The sequence below is a fragment of the Papio anubis genome, chromosome 1 (assembly GCF_008728515.1).
Source record: "Papio anubis isolate 15944 chromosome 1, Panubis1.0, whole genome shotgun sequence".
In the NCBI taxonomy this organism is placed as follows: Eukaryota; Metazoa; Chordata; class Mammalia; order Primates; family Cercopithecidae; genus Papio; species Papio anubis.
Genome location: NC_044976.1, coordinates 134,062,399 through 134,090,349, shown reverse-complemented (window position 1 = coordinate 134,090,349; position 27,951 = coordinate 134,062,399). Strand labels below are relative to the sequence as shown.

The following is a 27,951-nucleotide window of genomic DNA, read 5'->3' as shown; positions in this document are numbered from 1 at the left end:
GTGCTGAAATTACAGGAGTAAGTCACCACACCCAGCCAGCATTTCCCTTTGAACAGGAAAAGTGGTGGTGGAAACTATGAGAAACTCGTGTGGAACTCCTTGTCTAAAGCAAGGAAGGAAAAGCAAAGTTCAAGTCTATCTCATAAAAGAACTAAGTAAAGCTTGGGTGAAATGGGACCAATGGAATTTCAAAGTATGGGTAAAAATTTATCAGATACATGGAGTATGAACTGGCTCAAGAATTATGGGGTAGGTTTACCCCCATGACTCTGCCTCTGCTATTTTATCCCATCATATACACTAGAGCAGTTTTTCCAACTAAGATAATCCATTGAAGACACCCAAATTAGTTTACTGGGTAAGAACAAACATCTTTTTAATGGATTCAAAGGCGGTTAACACATTAATTTCTGCTTCAATAAACTTGCAAAAATACAGACAATTCTTCATGCATTAGGGTGCACCTGTTATAAACAGACATCTGGTTTTTATATATATATATATCATATATAAAGTTTATATATGATATATTATATATATAAATTATATATTACATATTATATATATAAACTTTATATATGATATATATCATATATAAAGACATATACCTTTAATATATTAAAGTTAGTTGTTAATAGTAATATCAACCACTTGGTCTACATTCAAATCTCCTAATTTTTGCCATAATATCGCAGGTTATCAATCCAGGATTTAATAAATAAACGAAATTCCACAGCACTGTCATATGGACAAAGAGAAGTCTTGATCCATCAGGTCCTGATCCACAGGGAGCAAGACAGACTCTCTGGTTCAATTCCACCATCTTTCCTTTGGAAGTTCAGAAATCTGTCCTCTCCCACTGCTTCTCTGCAGGTCTAGGGTTGGATTCTGTGTCCCTGAAGGTCGCTATGCATAGGTGGAAGAGGAGCCACTGGGGCTTCAGGGGAGCCTGGATATTGGAACAGGTGTGCCACCACTTGGTGGGAGTAGAAACACAGGTGGATCTCAGACAAGATGTGGCCTGATTAGCAGGTGCGAATCATAGACCAGGGCCAGGGCTGACGAAAGGGTGATGCCATCGGTGCTATAATGACTGCTTTGCCAGAAGACAGTAACTTCTCTCAGAAACTTCCAAATTACTAGGGTGGGCTGTAGTGTAAAGCAAACAAATCACACATGTGCTTTAAATACCTGATCTCTCAAGCACAAAGGGGAATTTCTTGGGAGTGGAGGTGGAAAGATCTCTACACTATTTAATTCCTCCTTTCTTAAATCAGTGACGAGGTCCAAACTAACGGCTCCCTGGTCACTCTGGGGGTCAGCTGAACTTCAGTCCTACAAGGCATAATAAATCAGGAAGGACCATCAAGACTATTGTTGTGAAGCCTGTAAATAACATTCATCACTTCTATCCATATTATCCTATACAACTCTGTTTTACATGGTCCCAACCACAACACTGGAATGCTCAGAAATGTACACAAAGTCTGTGTCCTAGATAAAAGGGAATGCTTTTTGAAGAACAATATCTGATTTCTTTCCTCTGTGACTTCTCTAATGTCTGCTAAGCTGTGACTTCAAGCAAATGGTTTTTTCTATATTTATTACACAGGGTTTTCTCTATGTGAGTTCTGTGTGTCCAGTGATGACTGACCTTAGGCAAAATATTTTCCCACGTTCATTACTTTCATAGGTTTTACTATCCTATGTGAGATCTCTGATGTTGGCTGAGCCTTGACTTCCAGCCAAAGGATTTTCCACACTCATTACATTCATAGGGTTTTTCCCCAGTGTGAATTATTTCACATCAAGTGAGGTCTGACTTCTGGTAGAAGCTTTTACCCCATACATTACATCCATAGGTTTTCTGCCCTCTGTGAATACTCTGATGTGACCTAAGGCTTGACTTCCAGCCAAAGGGTTTTCCACATTGATTACATTCGTAAGGCTTTTCCCACGTGTGACTTCTCTGATGGCTAGTGAGGATTCCTTTCTCATAGAAGGTTCTCCCGCATTCGTTACATTCATAGGGTTTCTTGCTGTATGAAAACCCTGATGCACTCTGAGGTATGACTTGTGATGAAACGTTTATCCACGTTCGTTACATTCATAGGGTTTTTTCCCTGTGTGAGTTCTCTGAGGTACATTGAGATTTGCTTTCTCATAGAAAGTTTTCCTACATTCTTTACATTCATACGGTTGTTCACCTCTGTGAGTTCTTTGAGGTACCAGGAGGGTTGACTTCCGGCAGAATCTTTTCCTACATTATTTACATTCAAATGGCTTCTCACCTGTGTGAGTTCTTTGATGGATAGTGAGGGTTGACTTATGGTAGAAGGTCAACCCACATCCATTACATTCATAGGGTTTTTCCCCTGTGTGAGTTCTCTGATGCACCCTGAGTGCTGACTGCTGCCAAAACGTTTTTCCACATTCATTATATTCACAGGATTTTCCCTGTGTGTGGATTTGCTGATAAACGCTTGGATTTGATCTGACAGAAGAATTTCTCACATATGGCACACGCATAGGGTTTCTCTTCTGTATGTGTTCTCTGATGTTTTGTAAGACATGATTTGATAATGAAGGCTTTCTCACATTCACTATATTTATAAGGTTTCTTTCCTGAGTGTATTTTCTGATGTTCAGTGAGTTTATGCTTCTTACAGAATATTTTCTCACATAAATGACGTTCAAAAGTTTTCCTCCCTACCTGAGTTAGCTCTTGAGCAATAGGAGCTGACTCATTACAGGCTTTCCCACATTTATTACATTTACAAGAGGTCTCTCCCATAGAAACACTCTTATGTGTTAATATAGCCTCCACGTTGAAGGCATTCCTCAGTCGACTGTATTCAAAACACTGTAGTCCAATTTGAATCTTGTGATCCTAAGATGCTCATGACCTCCGAGAAATGTTCCAGTTAAATCGTAAGCATCAGGTCTCACTCCAGCTTGCATTTCATCAGGATCACCAGAAAGAAGCATGTTCTGAAATACATTCAACTCCTCAGGTCTCATTCCTGAATAGTTTCCATTATTTCTAATCAGTTCTAGTACATGGTTTGAAGTCAAACTACATGTTTTTCCTGATTCCACTCCCTTCTCAACTGATGATTTGCTTTTGGTAATTACAACTTGCCACAAATGTCTACTGTGACTTTCTTGGCTCCTCTCAATTATGTCATCAACTATGTGGACAGCTGAAATAAGTAAAAAAAAATCGTACATATGAACCACACATAAGTATTTCCTATGAGATGCTCATTTAAAGGTAAATAACTTTCTTTTTTTTTTGAGACAGCATCTCACTCTGTCACCCAGGTTGGAGTGTAATGGCGTGATCTCAGCTCACTGCAACCTTCGCCTCCCAGGTTCAAGCGTTTATCCTGCCTCAGCCTACTGAGTAGCTGGAACTACTACAGGCACCCGCCACCACACCCAGCTAATTTTTATATTTTTAGTAGAGACGGGGTTTCACCATGTTGGCCAGGATAGTCTCGATCTCTTGACCTTGTGATCCGCCTGCCTCAGCCTCCCAAAGTGCTGGGATTACAGGCGTGAGCCACCGTGCCCAGCTAAGGTAAATAACTTTCTATCCTAGTGCCATAAGATTTTATAAAAATCAATGGGTACTGTTTTTATAAGTATGTCGATTCTTTTCCTATTGAGTTAATTACACTAATAGATTATCTAACGCTAAATTGTTTTTCTTGCTTTTTAAAAAATAAAATTTAAAAAAAAAAAAAGACAGAGAGAGAGATAGGGTCTTGCTGTGTTGCCGAAACTGGAGTGCAGTGGTGAGATCATAATTCACTACAACTTCAATCTCCTGGGCTCAAGCAATCCTTACACCTTAGCCTCCCAAATAGATGCGCCTACAGGCATACACTATGACACTTGGTTTTTGGTGCTGGATTTTTTGTAGAGATGGGGTCTTGCTATCTTACTAGGCTGATCTCAAACTCCTGGCCTCAAATGATCTTTCTGACTCCATCCCCTAAAGTGCTGGGATTACAGTCATGAGCCACTGAGCCTGGCCTTTTAAATTCATGTAGAAATATTTAGTAAAAAAATTCACTTAGTGTCTTGTATTTTTCAACTAAGCGCTTTTGACCTGCCATTTGCATTACCTATTCATTTTACCTATTTTGTTCTTATAACACTGGACCTCTCATGCTGGTATTTTTCTCATTCTTCTGCTTTAAAGATGAGAAGGTTTTCCTAGATCAGCAACTTGTAGGTGCAGGAGAGGATTATTTGCCTCACAACTAAGCAGGCAAAATGTGATACCCAGAAATCCCTTCTTCTCCTCCCAACTTCAGGACCACCCCCTTTGCATACCCTTATACTGGGTCCTCCTCAGTTTCATGATTTCTGATGCTGTATACACAATTCTAAGTGCTGTACTTCTCAGATTCTTATCAATTCCCTAGGTGACCTCCTTCATAAGTGTGGCTTTAAATACCAGCTTTAACCTCCTGAGACTCAAATTTGTATCTCCAATAGTGATGTCCATTCTCTAAAATTATATATCTACCTACATATTACACGTTAAATTTGGAAAACAGCTTCTCAAATATAAGCTATCCCAAAGTGAAGTGTACTCAGCATTTTATGTCAAAGGACTCAGATTTCTATTTGGAAGTGAAGTTCAAAGTTAACATTTTTTTTTTATCTCTTCATGAAAGCACTTCAAAAACACCAGACTGCTGTGCTTCTTGCTTAGCTGAGAGACAAATAACCCTCTCCTGCACCTACAAGTAGCCAATCTAGGAAAACCTTCCCTTAAAGCAGAAGAATGAGAAAAATACCAGCATGAGAGGTCCAGCACAGCAGTCTGAAGTAGACCGGGGACACTTGAGCTTGAGCTTGATGTGAGGAGGGGCATCCACCATTACTGACGCTTGACTAGTGGTTTTCCCCTAACAGTGTAAACAAAGCCTTCGGGAAGTTCAAACTGGGTGGAGCCCAGCACAGCACCACAAAGCTGCTGTAGTCAGACTGCCTCTCTAGATTCCTCCTCTCTGGGCAGGACATCTCTGGAAAAAAAGGCAGCAGCCCCAGTCAGGGGTTTATAGATAAAACTCCCATCTCCCTGGGACAGAGCACCTGGGGGAAGGGGCAGCTGTGGCACAACTTCAGCAGACTTAAACGTTCCTGCCTGCCAGCTCTGAAGAGACCAGCAGATCTCCTAGCACAGTGCTCGAGCTCTGCTAAGGGAGAGACTGCCTCCAAGAGTGGGTCCCTGAACCCCGTGCCTCCTGATGGGGAGACACCTCCCAGCAGGGGTTGACAGACACCTCATACAGAAGAGCTCCAGCTGGCATCTGGCAGGTGCCTCTCTGGGACAAAGCTTCCAGAGGAAGGAGCAGGCAGCAATCTTTGCTGTTGTGCAGCCTCTGCTGATGATACACAGGCAGAAAGGGTTTGGAGGGGACCCCCAGCAAACTCCAGCAGACCTACAGCAAAGGGGCCTGACTGTTAGAAGAAAAACTAACAAAAAGAAAGCAACAGCATCAACATCAACAAAAAGAACAAACATGCAAAAACTCCACCTGAAGGTCACCAACAGCGAAGACCAAAGGTAAATAAATCCACAAAGATGAGGAAAAACCAGCACTGAAAATTCCAAAACCAGAATGGCTCTTCTCGTCCAAAGCATCACAACTCACCAGCAAGGGAACAAAACTGGATAGACAATGAGTTTGACGAATTGACAGAAGTAGGCTTCTGAAGGTTGGTAATAACAAACTCCTAAAGGAGCTATTCTAACCCAATGCAAGTGAGCTAAGAACCTTGAAAAAAGGTTAGAGGGACTGCTAACTAGAATAACCAGTTTAGAGAAGAATATAGATGATCTAATGGAGCTGAAAAGCACAGCATGAGAACTTTGTGAAGCATACACAAGTATCAATAGCCGAATCAATGAAGCAGAAGAAAGAATATCAGAGATTGAGGATCAACTTAATAAAATAAAGTGTGAAGACAAAATTAGAGAAAAAAGAAGGAAAAGAAATGAATAAAACCTCCAAGAAATATGGGACTATGTGAAATGGCCAAACCTATGTTTGACTGGTGTACCTGAAAGGGATGCAGAGAATGAAACCAAGTTGGAAAACACACTTCAAGATATTATCCAGGAGAACTTCCCCAACCAACCAAGACAGGCCAACATTCAATTTCAGGAAATACAGAGACCACAAAGATACTCCTTGAGAAGAACAACCCCTACACACATAATCATCAGATTCACCAAGGTTGAAATGAAGGAAAAAATGTTAAGGGCAGGCAGAGACAAAGGTCAGGTTACCCACAAAGGGAAGCCCATCAGACTAACAGTGGAGCTCTCTGCAGAAAGCCTACAAGCCAGAAGACAGTGGAAGCCAATACTCAACATTCTTAAAGAAAAGAATTTTCAACCCAGAATTTAATATCCAGCCAAACTAAGCTTCACAAGTGAAGGAGAAATAAAATCCTTTACAGACAAGCAAATGCTAAGGGATTCTGTCACCACTGGGTCTGCCTTACAAGAGCTCCTGAAGGAAGCACTAAATATAAAAACGAAAAACTGGTACCAGCCACTGCAAAAACAAACCAAAATGTAAACACCATCGACACTATGAAGAAACTGCATCAACTAATGGGCAAAATAACCAGCTAGCATCATAATGACAGGATCAAATTCACACATAACAATGTTAACCTTAAATGTAAATGGGCTAAATGCACCAATTAAAAGGCACAGACTGGCAAATTGGATAAAGAGTCAAGATCCATCAGTGTGCTGTATTCAGGAGACCCATCTCACGTGCAAAGGCACTCATAGGCTCAAAATAAAAGAATGAAGGAAAATTTACCAAGCAAATGAAAAGCAAAAAAAGTAGGGGTTACAATACTAGTCTCTGATAAAACAGACTTTAAACCAACAAAAATCAAAAAAGACAAAGGAAATTACATCATGGTAAAGGGACCAATGCAATAAGAAAAGCTAACTATCCTAAATATATATGCCCCCAATAAAGGAGCACCCAGATTCATAAAGCAAGTTCTTAGAGACCCACAAAGAGATTTAGACTCCCACACAAAAACAGTGGGAGATTTTAATACCCCACTGTCAATATTAGACAGATCAATGAGACAGAAAATTAACAAGGATATTCAGGACTTGAACTCAGCTCTGGACCAAAAGAACCTAATAGACATCTACAGAACTCTCCACCCCAAATCAAAAGAATATATATTCTTCTCGGCACCACACAGCACTTATTCTAAAATCACCCACATAAGTAAAACGCTTCTCAGCAAATGCAAAATAATGGAAATCATAACAAACAGTCTCTCAGACCACAGTGCAATCAAATTAGAATTCAGGATTAAGAAACTCACTCAAAACCACACAACTACATGGAAACTGAACAACCTACTCCTGAATGACTACTGGGTAAATAAAGAAATTAAGGCAGAAATAAATAAGTTATTAGAAAACAATGAGAACAAAGACACAACGTACCAGAATCTCTGGGACACAGCTAATGCAGTGTTTAGAGAGAAATTTATACCACTAAATGACCACAGGAGAAAGCAGGAAAGATCTGAAATTGAAACCCTAACATCACAATTAAAAGAACTAGAGAAGCAAGGGCAAACAAATTCAAAAGCTAGCAGAAGACTGAAATCACTAATATCAGAGCAAAATTGAAGGAGATAGAGACACAAAAAAAACCTTAAAAAAAAAAAATCAATGAATCCAGGAGCTGGGTTTTGAAAAGATTAACAAAATAGACTGCTAGTCAGACTAATAAAGAAGAAAAGAAAGAAGAATCAAATAGACACAATAAAAAATGATAAAAGGGAGATCACCACTGATCCCACAGAAATACAAACCATCAGAGAATACTATAAACACCTCCATGCAAATAAACTAGAAAATCTAGAAAACGGATTAATTCCTAGACACAAACACCCTCCCAAGACTAAACCAGGAAGAAGTCAAATCCCTGAATAGACCAATAATAAGTTCTGAAATTGAGGCAGTAATTTATAGCCTACCACCCAAAAAAAGCCCAGGACCAGATGAATTCACAGCTGAATTCTACCAAGAGGAGCTGGTACTATTACTTCTGAAACTATTCCAAACAATAGAAAAAGAGGGACTCCTCCCAAACTCATTTTATGAGGCCAGCATCATCCTGATACCAAAACCTGGCAGAGACACAACAACAACAAAAAAGAAACTTTCAAGCCAATATCCCTGATGAACATCGGTGTGAATATCCTCAATAAAATACTGGCAAACCAAATCCAGCAGCACATCAAAAAGCTTATCCACCACGATCAAGTCAGGTTCATCCACGGGATGCAAGGCTGGTTCAACATATGCAAATCAATAAACATAATCCATCACATAAACAGAACCAATGACAAAAATCACATGACTATCTCAACAGATACAGAAAAAGCCTTTGATAAAATTCAACACTCCTTCATGCTAAAAACACTCAATAAACTAGGTATTGATGAAACACATCTCAAAATAATAAGAGCTATTTATGACAAACCCACAGCCAATATCATACTGAATGGCTAAAAGCTGGAAGCATTCCCTTTGAAAATCGGCACAAGACAAAGGTGGCCTCTCTCACCACTCCTATTCAATATGGTATTGGAAGTTCTCCCCAGGGCAATCAGGAAAGAGAAAGAAAGCGTATTCAAACAGGAAGAGAGGAAGTCAAATTATCTCTATTTGCAGATGACATGACTGTATATTTAGAAAACCCCATCATCTCAGCCCAAAAACTCCTTAAACTCCTTAAGCCCAAAACTCCTTAAGCAACTTCAGCAAAGTCTCAGGATGCAAAATCAATGTGCAAAAATCACAAGCATTCCTATACACCAAAAATAGAGAGTCAAATCAAGAGCAAATTCCCATTCACAACTGCTACAAAAAGAATAAAATACCTAGGAATACAACTTACAAGGGATATGAAGGACCTCTTCAAGGAGAACTACTAACCACTGCTCAAGGAAATAAGAGAGGACACAAACAAATGGAAAAACATTCCATGCTCATGGATAGGAAGAATCAATATTGTGAAAATAGCCATAGTGCCCAAAGTAATTTATAAATTCAATGCTATTCGCATTAAGCTATCATTGACTTTCTTCACAGAATTAGAAAAAACTACTTTAAATATCATATGAAACCAGGAAAGAGCCCATAGAGCCAAGACAAAGGTCTTAAGCAAAAAGAACAAAGCCGGAGGCATCACATGACCTGACTTCAAACTATACTACAAGGCTACAGTAACCAAAACAGTATGGTACTGGTACCAAAACAGATATATAGACCAATGGAACAGAACACAATCCTCAGAAATAACACCACACATCTGCAATGATCTCATCTTTCACAAACCTGACAAAAACAAGCAATGAGGAAAGGATTCCCTATTTAATAAATGGTATTGGGAAAACTGGCTAGCCATATGCAGAAAACTGCAACTGGACCCCTTCCTTAAACCTTATACAAAAATTAACTCAAGATGGATTAAAGATTTAAATGTAAGACCTAAAACCATAAAAACCCTAGAATAAAACCTAGGGAATACCATTCAGGACATAGGCATGAGCAAAGACTTCATGACTAAAACACCAAAAGCAATGGCAACAAAAGCCAAAATTGACAAATGGGATCTAATTAAACTAAAGAGCTTCTTCACAGCAAAACAATCATCAGAGTGAACAGGCAACCCACAAAATGGGGGAAATTTTTTCCAATCTATCCATCTGACAAAGGGCTAATATCCAGAACTTAAAACAAATTTATAAGAACTTAAGACAAATTTACAAGAAAAAAACAAAAAACCCCATCAAAAAGTGGGCAAAGGATATGAACAGACGCTTTTCAAAAGAAGATATTTGTGCAGTCAACAAACATATGTAAAAAAGCTTATCATCATTGGTCATTAAAGAAATGTAAATCAAAACCACAATGAGATACCATCTCACACCAGTTAGAATGGTGATCATTAAAAAGTCAGGAAACAACAGATGCTGGAGAGGATGTGGAGAAATAGAAATGCTTTTACACTGTTGGTGAGAGTATAAATTAGTTCAACCATTGTGGAAGACTATGTGGTGATTCCTTAAGGATCTAGAACTAGAAATACCATTTGACTCAGCAATCCCATTACTGGGTATAATACCCAAAGGATTATAAAGCATTCTACTATAAAGACACATGCACATGTATGTTTATTGTGGCACTATTCACAATAGTGGCAAAGACTTGGAACCAACCCAAATGTCCATCAGTGTTAGACTGGATAAAGCAAATGTGGCACATATACACCATGGAAAACTATGCAGCCATAAAAATGAGTTGATGTTCTTTGTAGGGACATGGATGAAGCTGGAAACCATCATTCTCAGCAAAGTAACACAGAAACAGAAAACCAAACACTGCATGTTTCTCACTCATAAGTGGGAGTTGAACAATGAGAACATATGGGCACAGGGAGGGGAACATCACACACCAGGGCCTGTCAGGGGGTGGGGGCCAAGGGGAGGGATAGCATTAGGAGATATACCTAATATAGATGACGGGTTGATGGGTGCAGTAAACTACCATGGCACATGTATACCTATGTAACAAAGCTGCACGTTCTGCACATGGAATCCCAGAACTTAAAGTATTTAAAAAAAAAAAAAATTCTCCAAAAAAGAAAGAAATTCAGCCAGGCATGGTGGCAGGCATCTGTAATCCCAGCTACTCAGGAGGCTGAGGCAGGAGAATTGTTTGAGTACAGGAGGTGGGGGTTGTAGTGAGCCGAGATTGTGTCACTGCACTCCAGCCTGGGTGACAGAGCAAGGCCCTGTCTGGAAAAAAAAAAAAAAAATTTAAAAAGTCAACATCTGCTGGGTTTTGCTCTTCTCCATCTCCCTGCACTATATGTTATCACTAACCTGGAAGGCTCTGGTGTCCTCTACCATCCAAGGTTCTCCTTGCTCCAGCTTGAAGATCACCTCAGGTTTGGTAATGTGGTACCCTGTTAATACAAAATGTGAGACTAGGCCAGGCGCAGTGGCTCATGCCTGTAATCCCAGCACTTTGGGAGGCCCAGGCGGGCAGATCACAAGGTCAGGAAATTGAGACCATCTTGGCTGACACAGTGAAACCCTGTCTCTACTAAAAATACAAAAAATTAGCCAGGCGTGGTGGCGGGCACCTGTAGTCCCAGTTACTCGGTAGGCTGAGGTAGGAGAATGGCGTGAACCTGGGAACTGTGAAATCAGGTCCTTTGAAGAATGACAACAGCTTGGATTCAGGAGCCGTGCAGTGAAGGGGCCAGTTTGAACCTTTCATTAGAGGGGGCTGACACGTTACTCATGGACTGGAATATTATAATTAAATAACATTAAACTGTATACGTGTCCATATACTTACTAGCAGAGAAGAAAGCACTTGCTCCTGGGAGTTACTGTGATATTCACTCACCCAAGGACACCAAGCTGCTGTAGGTCTCCAGCATCATGTCCCTGTACAGAGTCCTTTGAGCATCATCCAAGTCCTGCCACTCTTTCCAGGTGAAGCCCACAGCCACATCCTCAAAGGACACCAACTCCTGTAATGGCATATTTCTCCTCAAGTCACCAGCCCTGGGTCACAAGAACAAGAATCATGGAGATCACTCTTCTCTGTGTGTCTCATATATATGTCATATAAGATGTAGCTTGCTTTGTAGTCTATATGGTGTGAGAAAGAAAAATCATGGTAGAAATAGCCTCGAGTGTAATCATTTAATTACAGCTGACTCTTGAACAACACGGATTTGAACTACATGGGTCCACACACATGCAGATTTTCTTCTGTCTCTGCCACCCCAGAGTCAGAAAGACCAGTATCTCCAATGAACATATGTTCTCTCATAATTTTCTTGATAACACTTTCTTTCCTCTAGATTATTTTAAGAATACGTGGCATACTTATCCTCACATCACTGTTGCATCATGAGAACACAAAGTCTTGGTGTTGTTCACTCGTGTGTGTGCATGTGTCTTACATGAGATATAGCCTGCTTTTTACTCTATGATGGGAAAAAGAAAACTGACAGTAGAAGCATACTGCTACTAATTTACTAATTATGAAAAGTTCTACTAAACACTTTCCCTTACAGATCTGGAATTGTCCCTGCTGCCAGGGATAAAGTCAAGATAAAAATTCTGCTCCTCCTGCCAGGCACGGTGGCTCACGCCTATAATCCCAGCACTTTGGAAGGCTGAGGCAGGCAGATCACGAGGTCAGGAGATCAAGACCATCCTGGCTAACACAGTGAAACCCCATCTCTACCAAAAATATAAAAAAATTAGCTGGGCATGGTGGTGGGCACCTGTAGTCCCAGCTACTTGGGAGGCTGAGGCAGCAGAATGGTGTGAACCTGGGAGTTGGAGCTTGCAGTGAGCCGAGATTGCGCCACTGCACTCCAGCCTGGGTGACAGAGCGAGACTCCCTCTCAAAAAATAATAATAATAATAATAATTCTGCTCCTCCAAGGTGCTTAAGATCTGTTACAAAGACGTATGTATAGGGCCAGGCACACTGGCTCATGCCTATAATCCCAGCACTTTGGGAGGCCAAGGTAGGTGCATCACAAGGTCAAGAGATTGAGACAATCCTGGCCAACTTAGTGAAACCCTGTCTCTACTAAAAATACAAAAATTAGCCGAGCATAGTGGCAGGCACCTGTAATCCCAGCTACTCAGGAGGCTGAGGCAGGAGAATCACTGGAACCTGGGAGGTAAAGGTTGCAGTGAGCCGAGATCACGCCACTGCACTCCAGCCTGGTGACAGAGCGAGACTCCATCTCAAAAAAAAAAAAGAAAAAGAAAAAAAAAGTCGTAAGTATAAATGGAACTACAAAGAGTACCATGCCTGAGTGAGTGTTTCTCAGCTGTGATGAGAGACAAAGGTATGCAAGGCATGATTATCAGGTGATTCTGCATTTAAATACTTGACCTAATTCCAACAAAAGAAACTTCATGTGCTCACTGATGTTAAAAAATTACTTATAAAGTATTTTTTATGTTCACAGGCATCCTTATGTTTCCCTACTACATTAAAAAAAAAACAAAAACTGCTAAGTGTTCACATAAAAGTAATCACCCACTTCCTAAAACACAGGATACAAGTAATAAAGGTAAATAAAATGTGGTAAGGTACTTGCTCAGATTTGCATTTCCACAGTCATTCCCTGCCAGGAGATAGGGCAAGGACTAAAGAGAGAGTCAGAGGGGAAGAAACCAGGGTGAGACATGGCCATCTATACCAGGATACAGGCCAATAAAAGTACAGAATAGGAAACTAATCTTGAAAAAAAGAAAACAAAAGCAAAAGCAAACGGTGAATTCTGACCTAATTTGTTGTGCTGAGGGTGAAAAGTGGAGTTCAATTCCATGCTGTCTCATGACCAGCTAGGTAGATACTGATGTTGTAAACTGAAATTGAGAAAAGAACAAAGAACATGATAAGGAAAAGCAAAAATAATCTTGGATACACAATCTGAAGTTTCTGCAGTCAGATATGTGGGGATGTTCATCTGGAAACGATTCACAATCTAGAGCTCAGGAGAGAGATCTAAGCTCAAGGTAAAGATTTGAAAAGCAACAGCATTTCAGTGGTAGCTGAAGCCAGCAGCTTGAATAAAATAGCTCAAAGAGAACCTAAGAGATTGAAAGGACAAAAAGAGCAAGTACAGAATCTGAGGAAACACTGATATTTATCAACAGAGGAAGAGAAATAGACCATGACAACTGAGAAGAAATAAAATCTATAAATATATTTCATAATATTCACAGGTTTATGAAAAAAAGTCCTATGATCACACAGACATCGAGAAGATATATTTAAATATATCATCCCATTTGTAATAAAAAGTCAATAAAAAAGGACACATGACATTCTTCAACATGTTAAAATGGACATATCTTGACCCAAAGAGCAGCTTCATAGTTAATGAGGAAATACTGGAAGACACATATGCTCCAACTCTACAAATATTTACCATTGTACAAGAGGTAATGTTCAACTCAAATGAAGAGAAACAAAAATGAGAAAGACTATGATTTGCATATAATTTAAACCTAGAAAACCCAAGAGAATCTTCTGAAAACTATTCCAAATAAGAAAGTTCACTATGCTGGGTGCAGTGGCTCACCCCTGTAATCCCAGCACTTTGGGAGGTCAAGGCAGGCAAATCACCTGAGGTCGCAGGTTTGAGATCAGCCTGACCAACATGGAAAACCCCTGTCTCTACTAAACAAAAATTAACCGGGCATGGTGGCACATGCCTGTAATCCCAGCTACTAGGGAGGCTGAGGCAGGAGAATTGCTTGAACCCAGGAGGCGGAGGTTGCGGTGAGCTGAGATCACACCATTGCACTCCAGTCTAGGAAACAAGAGTGAAAGATCGTCTCAATAAAATAAAAAAGAAAGAAAGAAAGAAAGAAAGAAAGCTCAATGTATAAACAGACTACAAAAGTCTTCATACATGTAATAACATTCAAACTACAACCACAAGACAACACACCTAGCAGTACATTTAACAAAATTAGTATAGAACTAAATGGTGGCAGGGGGAAAAGTGAGGGATACAAAAGCTAATTAAGCAAGTAAAAAGATATATTATGTTTATGAACAGGAAGAGTCTACATCATAAAGATGCCAATTCTCCCTAAGTCAGTGAAGTGCTTTAATATCATCCTATGAAAGCAACACACTCTCAGATATTGATAAGCCAGAAGAACACTTATGTGGAAAATTAAACAAGAATAGACAGTGTATGGTAGGTTATATTTCTGTTCACCTAAAACCTGGCCCTTCCTCCCTGTATTATAGTCAGCTGTGTCTGCCATAACACATTCCACAGACTGGGTGACTTAACAGAATTTTTTTTTTTTTTTTTTGAGACGGAGTCTCACTCTGTTGCCCAGGCTGGAGTGCAGTGGCCGGATCTCAGCTCACTGCAAGCTCCGCCTCCCGGGTTTACGCCATTCTCCTGCCTCAGCCTCCTGAGTAGCTGGGACTACAGGCACCCGCCACCTTGCCCGGCCAGTTTTTTTTTTTTTTTTATTTTTCAGTAGAGACAGGGTTTCACCGTGTTAGCCAGGATGGTCTCGATCTCCTGACCTCATGATCTGCTGGTCTCGGCCTCCCAAAGTGCTGGGATTACAGGTTTGAGCCACCGCGCCCGGCCTTAACAGAAATTTTGTTGCTCACAATTCTGGAGGCTGAAAAGTCCAAGATCAAGGTGCCAGGCAAATCACTTCCTAATGAGGTCTCTCCTCCTGGTTTACAGATGACATAGCCTTCTTGATGTGTCCTCACATAGCAGAGATAGATAGATCTCTCTCTTCCTCTTCTTATAAGACCATCAATCCTACTGGCTTAAAGGTCTCAACTCTTATGACCTCACAAGAGGTCACATGGGTGCCCTCCTAAAGGGTACCTTCATAAAAGGGCAGACATACTGGTAGTCAACATAACCAACATGTAGACATGTAGTCAGCAAGTCTACATAACCAAACCATAATAAAAACTTTGAACACAGACTCAAATGAGATCCTTGTGTTGTCAATGTCTTGTGGGTGCTGATATGTATTGTTGGCAGAAACAGACAATGACCAAGAGGTTCCACTAAGAGCAAACAACTGAAATTTGTGCCAAGTGGTTCATAGATCCTGCCCTATGCACCCTGTTCCTTGGTTAATTTTAGTTGATCTTTTCATAGTAATAAATCATAACTATGAGTACAAAGCCTTTTCTAAGTTCTTAATGCCTTCTAGGATTACCGAACCTGTGGGTTTTCTTGGGGACCCCCAAATTTGCAGCTGTTATCAGAAGAATCATAGCCTTGGGGACATCTAAACCTCTTACAGAAAAGAACAACGTAGAGATAAGCATACCAAGGGTGTACAATGATAAAATTGTCACACACACAAAAAAAGATAACAGAAATCTGGGTGAATACAAATAAAGAAAACAATGGAAATGGTAGATATTTGAGTAAACATATACATTGATCTTATTTCTGACCTCGTTAAAAAGTCACCGACCCTTTGAAGCAAGAAAATAAAGTATTGTGGAGTTTATAACATGTAGGAGTAAAAAGTATGATAAGCATGGAAGCTGGGAAGAGCTAAAGGGAAGCATCTCATAAAGTTTGTATAGTATATATGAAATGGCATAATACTACTTGAAGGTAGCCTATAAGTCAAACATGAATATGATGAACCATAAAACAACCATCAGGCCAGGCGCAGTGGCTCATGCCTGTAATCCCAGCACTTTAGTAGGCCAAGGAGGGAGGATCACTTGAGGCCAGGAGTTGGAGACAAGCCTGAGCAACATAGTGAGATCCTGTCTCCACATAAAAATTTAAAAATAGAAACAAACAAAAAAAAAATTCAAAAAACTTACAACCAATAATCCAAGAAAGGCACTCATAGGTCATATAAAAAGAGAAAGTGGGCTAAATCTGGCATGGTAGCCATAATTTGCATATTTCTATTCTGTATGAATTGCTCCTGTGGAAGAAAGACTTGACTTGGTGTAGTTAAAAAGAGAGAGAGAGAGAGAGAGAGAATGAGATGGACAATCTGAAGCAAAGTCTAGAGTACAGAAAATGTACGTGTGACACAGATAGAAAATATTAAATAGAGACAATAGACTTTTTTTTTTTTTTTTTAAGACAGGGTCTCACTCTGTCGCCCAGGCTGAAGTACAGTGGTGCTATCTTGGCTCACTGTAACCTCCGCCTCCCAGGTTCAAGCGTTTCTCCTGCCTCAATCTCTTGAGTAGCTGGGACTACAGGCATGCACCACCACACCTGGCTAATTTTTGTATTTTTTGGTAGAAACGGGTTTCACCATGTTGGTCAGGCTGGTCTCAAACTCCTGGCCTCAAGTGATCCACCCACCTCGACCTCCCAAAGTGCTGGGATTACAGGCGTAAACCACCATGTCCAGTCAGATTTTATAACATAAAAAACTTAAAAGCGCGGGGGGGAGGGGTGCCAAGATGGCCAACTAGAAGCAGTCGCAATTGGAGGCTCCCACTGAAAAGATCCAAAGTAGCATGCAAATCCTGCACAGGCAACCGAAATATCCAGATTCTGCCATTAGGACTGGCTAGGTGGCTGGCATGACCCAATCAGAGAAAAGAAGAGCAGTGTGGTGCGGCAGCCCACCTGAAAGTGACAAGGGGCAGGGGAGCCCCCACTCCCAGCCAAGGGAGGTGGTGAGTGAGAGTGCTACCCTCCCTGGGAAACGGTGCTTCTTCCACAAAACTGTGCAACCCACCGATCGGAAGATCCCACTTGGGAGCCCACCCCACTGGGGCCTTGGGTCTCAATCAGGGAGCTGCGCAGATTCTCAACAGCCACTTGGCCTAAGCCTGCTGAGTTCCCAGGGAGAGGGGCAGCCATCACCACTGCTGCAGCTGTCTGCCATCTAAGCCATCTGCGATCCTTGGGGGAGGGGCAGCTGCCAACACTGTAGTTGCAGGGCCCCCCTGCAGGAACTCCAACTCCACCCAGGGGCTTAGGTACAGAATTCTGATCTCCCTGGACCTGAGCCCCTAGCGGGAGGGGTGCCCGTAGTCTCCGCTGACCAGCGGACTTAGTCTTTCCTCCTGCTAGCTCTGAGGAATCCAGGCAGCCCAGATGAGTGGGTTTCCCCCAAGTGCAGCAAACCTCCTCCACCAAGGGACAGCCAAAGTGCTATGTTAAATGGGTCCTGCTTTCTGTGCCACCCAACTGGGTCAGACCCCCCAACAGGAGCTATCAGATATCCTATACAGGAGCCTTCCTACTGGCATCATGTCGGTGCCCCTCAAGGTCAGAGATTCCAGATAAAGGAGCAGGCACCCACCTTGGCTGTTCTGCAGGCTCGAGTGACATCTCCAGGTGTGAGAGCAAACCAGATGAATAGGGGCTGAAGTGAACCCCCAGCAAACTGCGGTAGCCCTACAGAAGAGGAACCTGACTATTGAAAGAAAAACAAAAAAAACAAAAAGGAACAACAGCATCAACAAAACAAGTACCACAAAAACCTCATCCAAGGGTCAGCAGCCTCAAAGATCAAAACTAGACAAACTCATGAAGATGAGAAAGAGTCAACATAAAAACAATCTAACTCAGCGTTAGAGAAGAGAACACAGTGCCTCTTCTCTAAATGATTGCAACATCTCTCCAGCAAGGGCACAGAACTGGACAGAGGATGAGCTGGATGAATTCACAGAAGTAGGCTTCAGAAAGAGGGTAATAACAAAACTTTGCTGAAGTAAAGGAGCATGTTCTAACTCAAGGCAAAGAAATTACAAACCTTAAAAAAAAGTTAGAGGAGTTGCTAGCTAGAATAACCAGTTTAGAGATGTACATAAATGACCTGATGGAGCTGAAAAACACAACAAGAGAACTTTGTGAAGCATATACAAGTATCAATAGCCCAATCGATCAAGTAGAAGAAAGAATATCAGAGATGGAAGTCTATCTTGCTGAAATAAGGCAGGCAGACAAGATTAGAGAAAAAAGAATAAAAAGGAATGAACAAAACCTCCAAGAAATATGAAACTATGTAAAAAAAAAAAAAAAGAAAAAAGAAAAAAACCTAAAACTGATTGGAGTACCTGAAAACAAAAAGGATAATGGAACCAAGTTGGAAAACACACTTCAGGATATTATCCAGGAGAACTTCCCCAACCGAGCAAAACAGGCCAACATTCAAATTTAGGAATTACAGAGAACTCCACTAAGATACTCCACAAGAAGATCAACCCCAAGACACATAATCATTAGATTCTCCAAGGTCGAAATGAAGGAAAAAATGTTATGCGCAGCCAGAGAGAAAGTTCAGGTTACCTACAAAGGGAAGCCCATCAGACTAACAGGGGATTCCTCAGCAGAAACCCTTACAAGCCAGAAGAGAGTGAAGGCCAATATTCAACATTCTTAACGAAAAGACTTTTTTCAACCAAGAATTTCATGTCCAGCCAAACTATGCTTAATAAGGGAAGGAGAAATAGAATCCTTTTCAGATAAGCAAATGCTGAGGGACTTCCTCACCACCAGGCATGCCTTGCAAGAGCTCCTAAAGGAAACACTTAATATGGATAAGAAAAACCGGTACCAGCCATGGCAAAACACACAAAAATGTAAAGACCAATGACACTATGAAGAAACAACATCAACTAGTGTGAAAAAATAAATAACCAGCTAGCATCATGACGACAGGATCAAATTCACACATAATAACATTAACCCTAAATGTAAATAGACTAAATGCCCCAATTAAAAGACAAAAACTGGCAAATTGGATAGAGTCAAGACCCATTAGTGTGCTGTATTCAAGAGACCCAGCTCATGTGCAAAGACACACATAGGTTCAAAATAAAGGGATGGAGGAAAATTTACAAAGCAAATGGAAAGCAGAAAAAAGCAGGGGTTGCAATCCCAGTCTCTGACAAAACAGACTTTAAACTAACAAAGACCAAAAAAGACAAAGAAGGACATTATATAATGGCAAAGAGATAAATTCAACAAGAAGAAAAGCTAACTATCCTAAATATACATGTAACCAATATGGGAGTACCCAGATTCATAAAATGAGTTCTTACAAACCTACAAAGAGATTTAGACTCTCACACAATAATACTGGGAGACTTTAACATCCCACTGTCACTATTAGACAGATCAATGAGACAAAATTAAAAGGATATGGCCAGGTGCAGTGGCTTATGCCTGTAATCCCAGCACTTTGGGAGGATGAGGCAGGCAGATCATGAGGTCAGGAGCTCGAGACCAGCTTGACCAACATGGTGAAACACTGTCTCTACTAAAAATACAACAATTAGCAGGCGGGTGGTGGGTGCCTGTAATCCCAGCTACTCAGGAGGCTGAGGCAGGAGAATCACTTTAACCTGGGAAATGGAGGCTGCAGTGGGCCGAGGTTGTGCCACTGCACTCCAGCCTGGACAACAGAGTGAGACTCTGTCTTAAAAAAAAAAAAAGGAAAAGAAAATTAAAAGGATATTCAGGACTTGAACTCAACTCTGGATCAAGTGGACCAAATAGATATCTACAGAACTCCCCACCCCAAAACAACAGAATATATATTATTCTCAGTGTCACACGGCACTTACTCTAAAATTGGCCACATAATTAGAAGTAAAATACTCCTCAGCAAATGCAAAAGAACTGAAATTACAACAGTGTGTCAGACCACAGTGTAATCAAATTAGAACTCAGGATTAAGAAACTCAAAACCACACAACTACATGGAAATTGAACAACCTGCTCCTGAAAGGTTCCTGGACAAATAATGAAATTAAGGCAGAAATCAAGAAGTTATTTGAAACCAATGAGAACAAAGAGACAACATACCAGAATCTCTGGGACACAGCTAAAGCAGTGTTAAGAGGGAAATTTATAGCCCTAAATGCCCACATCAGAAAGCTAGAAAGATCTCAAATCAACACCCTAACATCCCACTTAAAAGAACTAGAGAAGCAAGAGCAAACAAACCCAAAAGCTAGCAGAAGACAAGAAATAACTAAGATCAGAGTACAACTGAAGGAGAGAGAGACATGAAAAACCCTTCAAAAAAATCAATGAATCCAGGAGCTGGTTTTTGGAAAAGATTAACAAAATAGATAGACCATTAGTTAAACTAACATAGAAGAAAAGAGAGAAGAATCAAATAGACACAATAAAAAAAGATAAAGGGGATATCACCACTGATCCCACAGAAATACAAACCACCATCAGAGAATACTATAAACACTTCTATACAAATCAACTAGAAAATCTAGAAGAAATTGGTAAATTCCTGGACACATACACCCTCCCAACACTAAACCAAGAAGAAGTTGAATCCCTGAATAGACCAATAGCAAGTTCTGAAATTGAGACAGTAACAAATCACCTACCAAGCAAAAAAAGCCCAGGACCAGATGGATTCACAGCTGAATTCTACCACAGGTACAAAAAATCGGTAACGTTCCTTCAGAAACTGTTTCAAACATTTGAAAAAGAGGGACTCTTCCCTAACTCATTTTATGAGGCTAGCATCATCCTGATGCTAAAATCTGGCAGAGACACAACAAAAAAAGAAAATTTCAGGCCAATATCCCTGATGAACATCGATGCAAATATCCTCAATAAAATCCTGGCAAACTGAATACAGCAGCACATCAAAAAGCTTATCCACCACGATCAAGTCGGGTTCATCCCTGGGATGCAAGGCTGGTTCAACACATGCAAATCAATAAATGTAATCCATCACATAAACATAACCAGTGACAAAAACCACATGATTATCTCAAAAGATGCAGAAAAGGCCTTCAATAAAATTCAACATCCCTTCATGTTAAAAACTCTCAATAAACTACAAATTGATGGAACATATCTCAAAATAATAAGAACTATTTATGACAAACCCACACCCAATATCATACTGAATGGGCAAAAGCTGGAAGCATTCAAACGCACAAGACACGGATGCCCTCTCTCACTACTCCCATTCAACACAGTATTGGGAGTTCTGGCCAGGGCAATCAGACAAGAGAAAGAAATAAAGGGTATTCAAATAGGAAGAGAGAAAGTCAACTTGTCTATTCATGGATTGTATTTAGAAAACCTATTTTTAGAAAACTCAAAAGCTTCTTAAAGCTTCTTAAGCTGATAAGCAACTTAAGGTCTCAGGATACAAAATGAATGTGCAGAACTCACAAGCATTCCTATACGCCAACAATAGACAAGCAGAGAGCCAAATCATGAATGATTTCCCATTCACAAATACTACAAGGAGAATAAAATACCTAGGAATACAGCTAAAAAGGGACATGAAAGACCTCTTCAAGGAAAACTACAAACCACTGCTCAAGGAAATCAGAGAGGACACAAACAAATGGACAAACATTCCATCCTCATGAATAGGAAGAATCAGTATCACAAAAATGGCCATACTGCCCAAAGTAATTTATAGATTCAATGCTATTCCCACCAAACTACCATGGGCATTCTTCACATAATTCCAAAAAAAGACTTTGAATTTCAAATGGAATCAAAGCAATACAACCTTGTTTTACTGTGCTTCACTTTACTAGGATTGACAGATACTGAGTTTTCCACAAATTGAAGGTTTTTAGCAACCATGTGGGGAAGTCTATCAGCACCATTTTCTAACAGCATGTACTCATTTCATCTCACAATATTTAAAGATTTTTTACTGTTATGATATCCATTATGGTGATCTGTGATCAGTACTGTTTTCTTTTCTTTCTTTTTTTTTTTTTTTTGAGATTGAGTCCAAGCTGGAGTGCAGTGGCACAATCTCGGCTCACTGCAACCTCCTCTGCCTCCGGGTTCAAGCTATTCTCCTGCCTCAGCCCCCCAAGTAGCTGGGACTATGGGCACCCGCCACCACGCTCAGCTAATTTTTGTATGTAGAGATGGGGTTATACCATGTTGCCCAGGCTGGTCTCGAACCCCTGACCTTAGGTGATCCACCCACCTCGACCTCCCAAAGTGCTGGGATTAGAGGCGTGAGCCACCGTGCCCAGCCAATGTGATGAGTGCTTTTTGATGTCACTATTATAATTGTTTGAGTGGAGGGTGCTACAAATCACTCTCATATAAAACAACAAACCTAAGTGATGAATGTTGTCCATGTTCTGACTGCTCCATGGACTGGCCATTCCCCTGCCTCTCTCTCCCTTCAACTCCCTGATTCCCTGTGTAGCAGGATGAGCCACAGACAAAACTCCTGAGACACCAAGTTAAAGAAGGAAGGGATTTATTCAGCCGGGGGCATCAGCAAGACTCCTGTCTCAAGAGCTGAGCTCCCTGAGTGAGCAGTTCCTGTCCCTTTTAAGAGCTCACAACTCTAAGGGGGTGCATGTGAGGGGGTCGTGATTGAGCAAGCAGGGGGTACATGGGGGTACATGACTGGGGGCTGCATGCACTGGTAATTAGATTGGAACAAAACAGGACAGGGATTTTCACAGTGCATTTCTATACAATGTCTGTAATCTATAGTTAGGTCAGGGGTCGATCTTTAACTACCAGGCCCAGGGTGCGGCGCCGGGCCGTCTGCCTGTGGATTTTATTTCTGCCTTTTAGTTTTTACTTCTTCTTTCTTTGGAGGCAGAAATTGGGCATAAGATGATATGAGGGGTGGTCTCCTCCCTTATTCCCCTCTTTTGAGACTCTCACTCATTTTATTAGTGGGAGTTCTCACTTTCATTTTTACTACCTATGTCTTCTTGCAAGACAGATCAATAGTGATTCATACAGTACACTTGTACTGAAGCATTTTGGTGAACTAAGGTAGCGATGAAGCTTTTTACCATTTGAAGAAGTACAGGTAACAAACAAGGGAGCAGTAGGCAGACTCCTATTATTATTATAACTCCTATTATAAGAGTTTTAAATCCTCCTAGCACTGGGAACATGGCCCCAGGATCAAATCCATGCCACATTTGCATGGGCACATGTGCCAGTTTTATCATATCTCTAATTATGTCTTCAACTACTTGCCCTCAATCATCTATTTGTAGACAGCAATTAGTAAGGCTAAATTTCCCACAGACCCCTCCTTCAGCTGCTAGCAAGTAGTCAAGAGCCAATCTATTTTGACAGCATTTCTCATCTGAGTTTCTTGATGGGCCAGAATAGTCAACGCTCTGCCAGTTTTATTGGTGATTATTTCTAAGACAGCTTGTAACCATATGATTTGGTTGATCATGTAAATGGGGGTCCAGTATCCTCATGAGCCGTCTTGTGCCTTAGTAGCAGGCCTATAATACTGTATGATTCTCTCAGGGGGCCATTCATCACCTTTCCAATTTCCTATAGCTATGCTTCTCTTTTCGTGGGAAACAGAGACAGGGAAACCTAGGAGTTCACCTGTTTTCATGGGCAGTAGGAAGAAAGATGGTTTAATAGTGCCAATAACACAACTGCCTGCCCACTGGTCAGGTAATCTGGCATAAGCTTTATGCCCACATATCCAATATAATCCAGTGGGGGCTGTCCAGTCCTGGTAGGACTCTGGGTGGGTCCACACGGTTTGGAACTTTGGGAATTTGCTAAATGAATTCCTCTCTGTTTGATTTGAACTCCACCAAGTGACTGTTTTTGTGGTATCACTATACAGTTTCTGTCTCAGACAACTAAGTCATCCTACAGGGTCAGTAAATTCTTCTCCTTATCTAGCTATGCAATATTGTGCAATAATTGAGGCTTTTAGGACCTAGACATTATCAGGGTGATTCTTTTGAGCTGGGAATTCATCAGGAACTGGGTCTGCAGGTACTAATTCTTGGGCTTCCTATGGCCATTGATCTCCCATTATAGTTCCTCCACATACATAACATGAAGTGACACTGAGAGACTGTGCTACATGCTCAGCTAATTGCAAAAACAAATTTCTTGTTTTTCCTGGAATTTCTGGTATTGGTACTTTTAGTTCATCAGAGAAAGTTTGAAACACTGGTTCAGGAGAGCATCTGTAAACGAGAGCGTTTGTAAACTTCTCCTCGAACCAAGCTATTTACTCGAGGATCCAGTCCAGCCCCATTGATTCCTAAGGTCACACACTCTCCTTTTTTCCAGTAAGGATCAAGGGGATTGGTTATTACTAGCTCTAAGGGGTTACATTGTCCTTTAGTAAAGAAGGGCCATTTTTTCCTTTCTGAAGGTGGACTAGATCCTTTTCACTTTTTATCCAAGTGGGCTAAATGACACATGACCAGTATCCACATTCATTTCCACACAGTCCTAATTCATGACAAACGTACTTATTTTCAGTCATATAGCCTTTTTCCCAACTAAAAGAGCCACATTCCCTTCCTAACTTACTGCTATTAATGACAGCATAGAAATCAAATTTCAAGATTATGATTTTGGGCACCCCTTTTTTTCTGTTCTGGCTAATACTTTACTTGTATCATTTATGAGTCCTCACCAGTCTTCAGTCCTTAATCTTATTTCAAAAACTGTGGACATGGGAAGCTCAGAAGGGTCATAACACACATCCAGTCAGTCATTTCCTGGGCTACATACCTTGTACTGTCATTATATAAACATGTTCCTTTTAAAGTTCCTAGGCATTCATAGTAACTATAGAACAGAAAGATTGTTTTAACTTGTTGCCTTACCTCGGTAACCTGATGTATACACTGAGAGCAGTCCTCCGTGCAGGGAAAATCAGTGGAAGTTTTTACTATACAAGTCCAAATTATAAGGAAAATGAGTCCTACATTGATTCTCCTCATGCTTCTGCCGTGCGTAGACCAGTCAGCTTCCAGCTGTGACTGGAGCAGGGTTTGCCGTCCTCCTCAGAGTCACTTTGCAGGAGTTGTCTGGGCTCGGTTTTGCCTCCTAGGTTTCATCGGCTGCAGGTCTCACATGGCTGTGGTGGATCCAGGCTGGGATTCCTTCTACATTTACAGCCATGGTGGTGGTCAGGATGACAGCCTGAGGTCCTTTCCACCATGGCCTCAAAGGGGCTACATTCCAGTCCTTGATCCACACATGATCACCTGGAGAGAAAGGGTGAACTGGGGAGAATAAGTTGATGGACACCTCTCATTTACCTAAGTTGGGATTGTTTGTGTAATTTTTCCTAAAGCCTGTAGCTGTCGCTGTAATTCAACTTCACCTAACTCGGGAAGTGCCTGGAAGCTCCCGTAGTACAGGAGGAGACCTATGATACAGTATTTCATAAGGGGGAGTATCCTGTTTTCTTAGAAAGAGTGCATCTAATTTTAAACAATACCATAGGAAGGACCTGTATCCACTTTAATCCTGTTTCCTGACATACTTTCCCTAAACTATTTTTGATGGTCCAATTCATTCGCTCCACCTTTCCAGAACTCTGAGGTCGGTAGGCATATATCTTCCAAGTGATTCCTAATGCCTTTGCTGTCTTCTGTACCAAGTCAGCCACAAACGCCGGCCTGTTATCTGAGCTGATTCATAAGGGCAGTCCAAACCTAGGAATAAGATCTCAGAGAAGCACACAGGTTACCTCATAGGCCTTTTCAGTTCGTGTGGGATAAGCCTCCACCCACCCAGAGTAAGTACACATAAGAACCAGCAAATACTTGTGACCTCCACATTTCGACATTTCTGTGAAATCCAATTGAAGATCCTCAAAAGGAGCTGCTCCATAAGCTTGTATACTGGGTGGAATGCTGGGGCCTTGCCTCACATTGTGCTGTTGGCAAGTAACACACAGTTGTGCTACTGCTTTGGCAAGGGCTGGCAAGTGTGAGACATAGAAGTACCGGTCTAACAATTTTTCAAGTGACTCTTGACCTAGATAAGTGGTTTCATGCACAGCCAATATGATTGGGGCTCCTAGCAACTGCAGCACAGCTACCCTAGCATCTGGCAGTCTGATCCATCCTCCTTTTATTACTTGCCCCCCTTCTGCTTGGAAGAAGTCTTTTTCTTCCTTAGAATAGGTAGGTACCAGGTCAGGTGTTTGAGGGAGTAAGGGGGCTACTACCGATACCTGGTAAAGGGTAGATGCTGCTTTTCGAGCTTCTGAATCAGCTCGAGAGTTTCCTCCACTGAGGTGGAGGCTTGCTGGTGTCTCCTGCAGTGCATGACTGCCACCTTCTGAGGTTTCCACACTGCCTCTAATAATTGTAGAATTTCTTGTTGATATTTTATGTCCTTTCCCCCAGAGTTTAACAGACCCTTTTCCTTATACAATACTCCATGCACTTGGAGGGTTAGAAAGGCATCTCAAGAGTCAGTGTAGATGTTTACAGTCTTACCTTCACTGAGTTCTACAGCCTGAGTTAGAGCTCAGCTTTCTGGGCTGAAGTGCCCTGTGGCAACGGTTTGGCTTCAATGACAACATCCAAAGTTACCACTGCATATCCTGCACATCTTTCCCCTTGTGCGTTAATGAAGCTGCTCCCATCCACGTATGACTCTCAGTCTACTGATGCCCATGGCTGGTCCTGAAGGTCAGGTCTGCTAGAATAGACTGAGTCCAACACCTCTATACAGTTATGCTCAACAGGGCTCTCTGATACTGGGAGCAGGGTGGCAGGATTTAGGGTGTTACAGACTTCAATAGTTACGCGGGGAATTTCACACAGCAAGCTTTGGTACTTGGTTAATCTAGCATTTGTTAGCCAATGATGTGCTCTGGTATTCATCAAAGTTACCACAGCATGGGGGCCTTTATATTCAGGTTTTGCCCAAGGGTTAGTTCATCTGCTTCTTGTGCTAACAGGGCTATTGCTGCCAGGGCCCTTAGAGATGGGGGCCAGCCTTTGGAAACCCCATCTAGTTGTTTTGAGAGATAGGCCACTGGCCTTGGCCAGGGCCCCACACTCTGGGTTAAAACTCCAACTGCCATTTGTTATCTTTCTGACACATAAAGTGTAAAGGGCTTTGTCAAATCTGGTAGTCCTAGGGCTGGGGCTGACATAAGTTTTTCCTTTAACTTACAAAAGACTTGCTGTTGTAGAGGCCCCCATTCAAAAGGCTCCCGGTCGCCCCCCTTTGTAACCCAGTATGAAGGTTTGGCTAGTACTGCAAAGTTTGGAATCCATAATCTGCAAAACCACAGCTCCTAGGAATTCCTTTACTTGCCTTCTGTTTTTAGGTTCCGGTAGGTTGCAGATGACCTGCTTTCTTTCGGACCCCAGGCTGTGCTCCCCTTTCTGAATAGTGAATCCCAGGTAGCGTACCTGTTGTCTGCAGATCTGAGCTTTCTTCTTGGACACCTTATACCCACAGTCCTCCAGGTGCTGAAGCAGGGCTTCAGTCCCTTTTGCACACCCGACTGCCATGGAGTGTCCTGGCAGAAAGTTGTCCACGTACAGAAGCAAGACACAGCCTAGGTCTTTAGCAGGAAACTTTTGCAGGT

The 27,951-nt window shown here is 41.4% G+C and overlaps 1 protein-coding gene across 5 annotated transcripts; it reads right to left on the bottom strand.

Annotated features, from left to right (window-relative positions):
- Positions 1–689: 689 nt before the first annotated feature.
- LOC103877490 (zinc finger protein 717-like) lies at positions 690–27,325 on the bottom strand. 5 transcript variants are annotated; one of them, XR_001895205.2, is made up of 5 exons: positions 25,217–27,325; positions 13,415–13,497; positions 11,501–11,661; positions 10,969–11,051; positions 690–3,203 (listed from the first exon to the last, which is right to left on the bottom strand). XR_001895205.2 is itself a non-coding variant. In XM_017949000.2 (5 exons), exons 2-5 carry the CDS (start codon positions 13,465–13,467, stop codon positions 1,006–1,008), a joined length of 441 nt encoding a protein of 146 aa, XP_017804489.1. In that variant the 5' UTR covers positions 13,468–13,497; positions 25,217–27,324; the 3' UTR covers positions 690–1,005. The 5 variants fall into 5 exon arrangements, 4 of the variants coding, with proteins under 4 accessions (XP_017804489.1, XP_021782234.1, XP_021782238.1 ...); XM_017949000.2 differs by having other exon boundaries at positions 690–1,149; positions 25,217–27,324; XM_021926542.2 differs by lacking the exon at positions 25,217–27,325 and adding an exon at positions 17,929–18,474 and having other exon boundaries at positions 690–1,149.
- Positions 27,326–27,951: the final 626 nt, after the last annotated feature.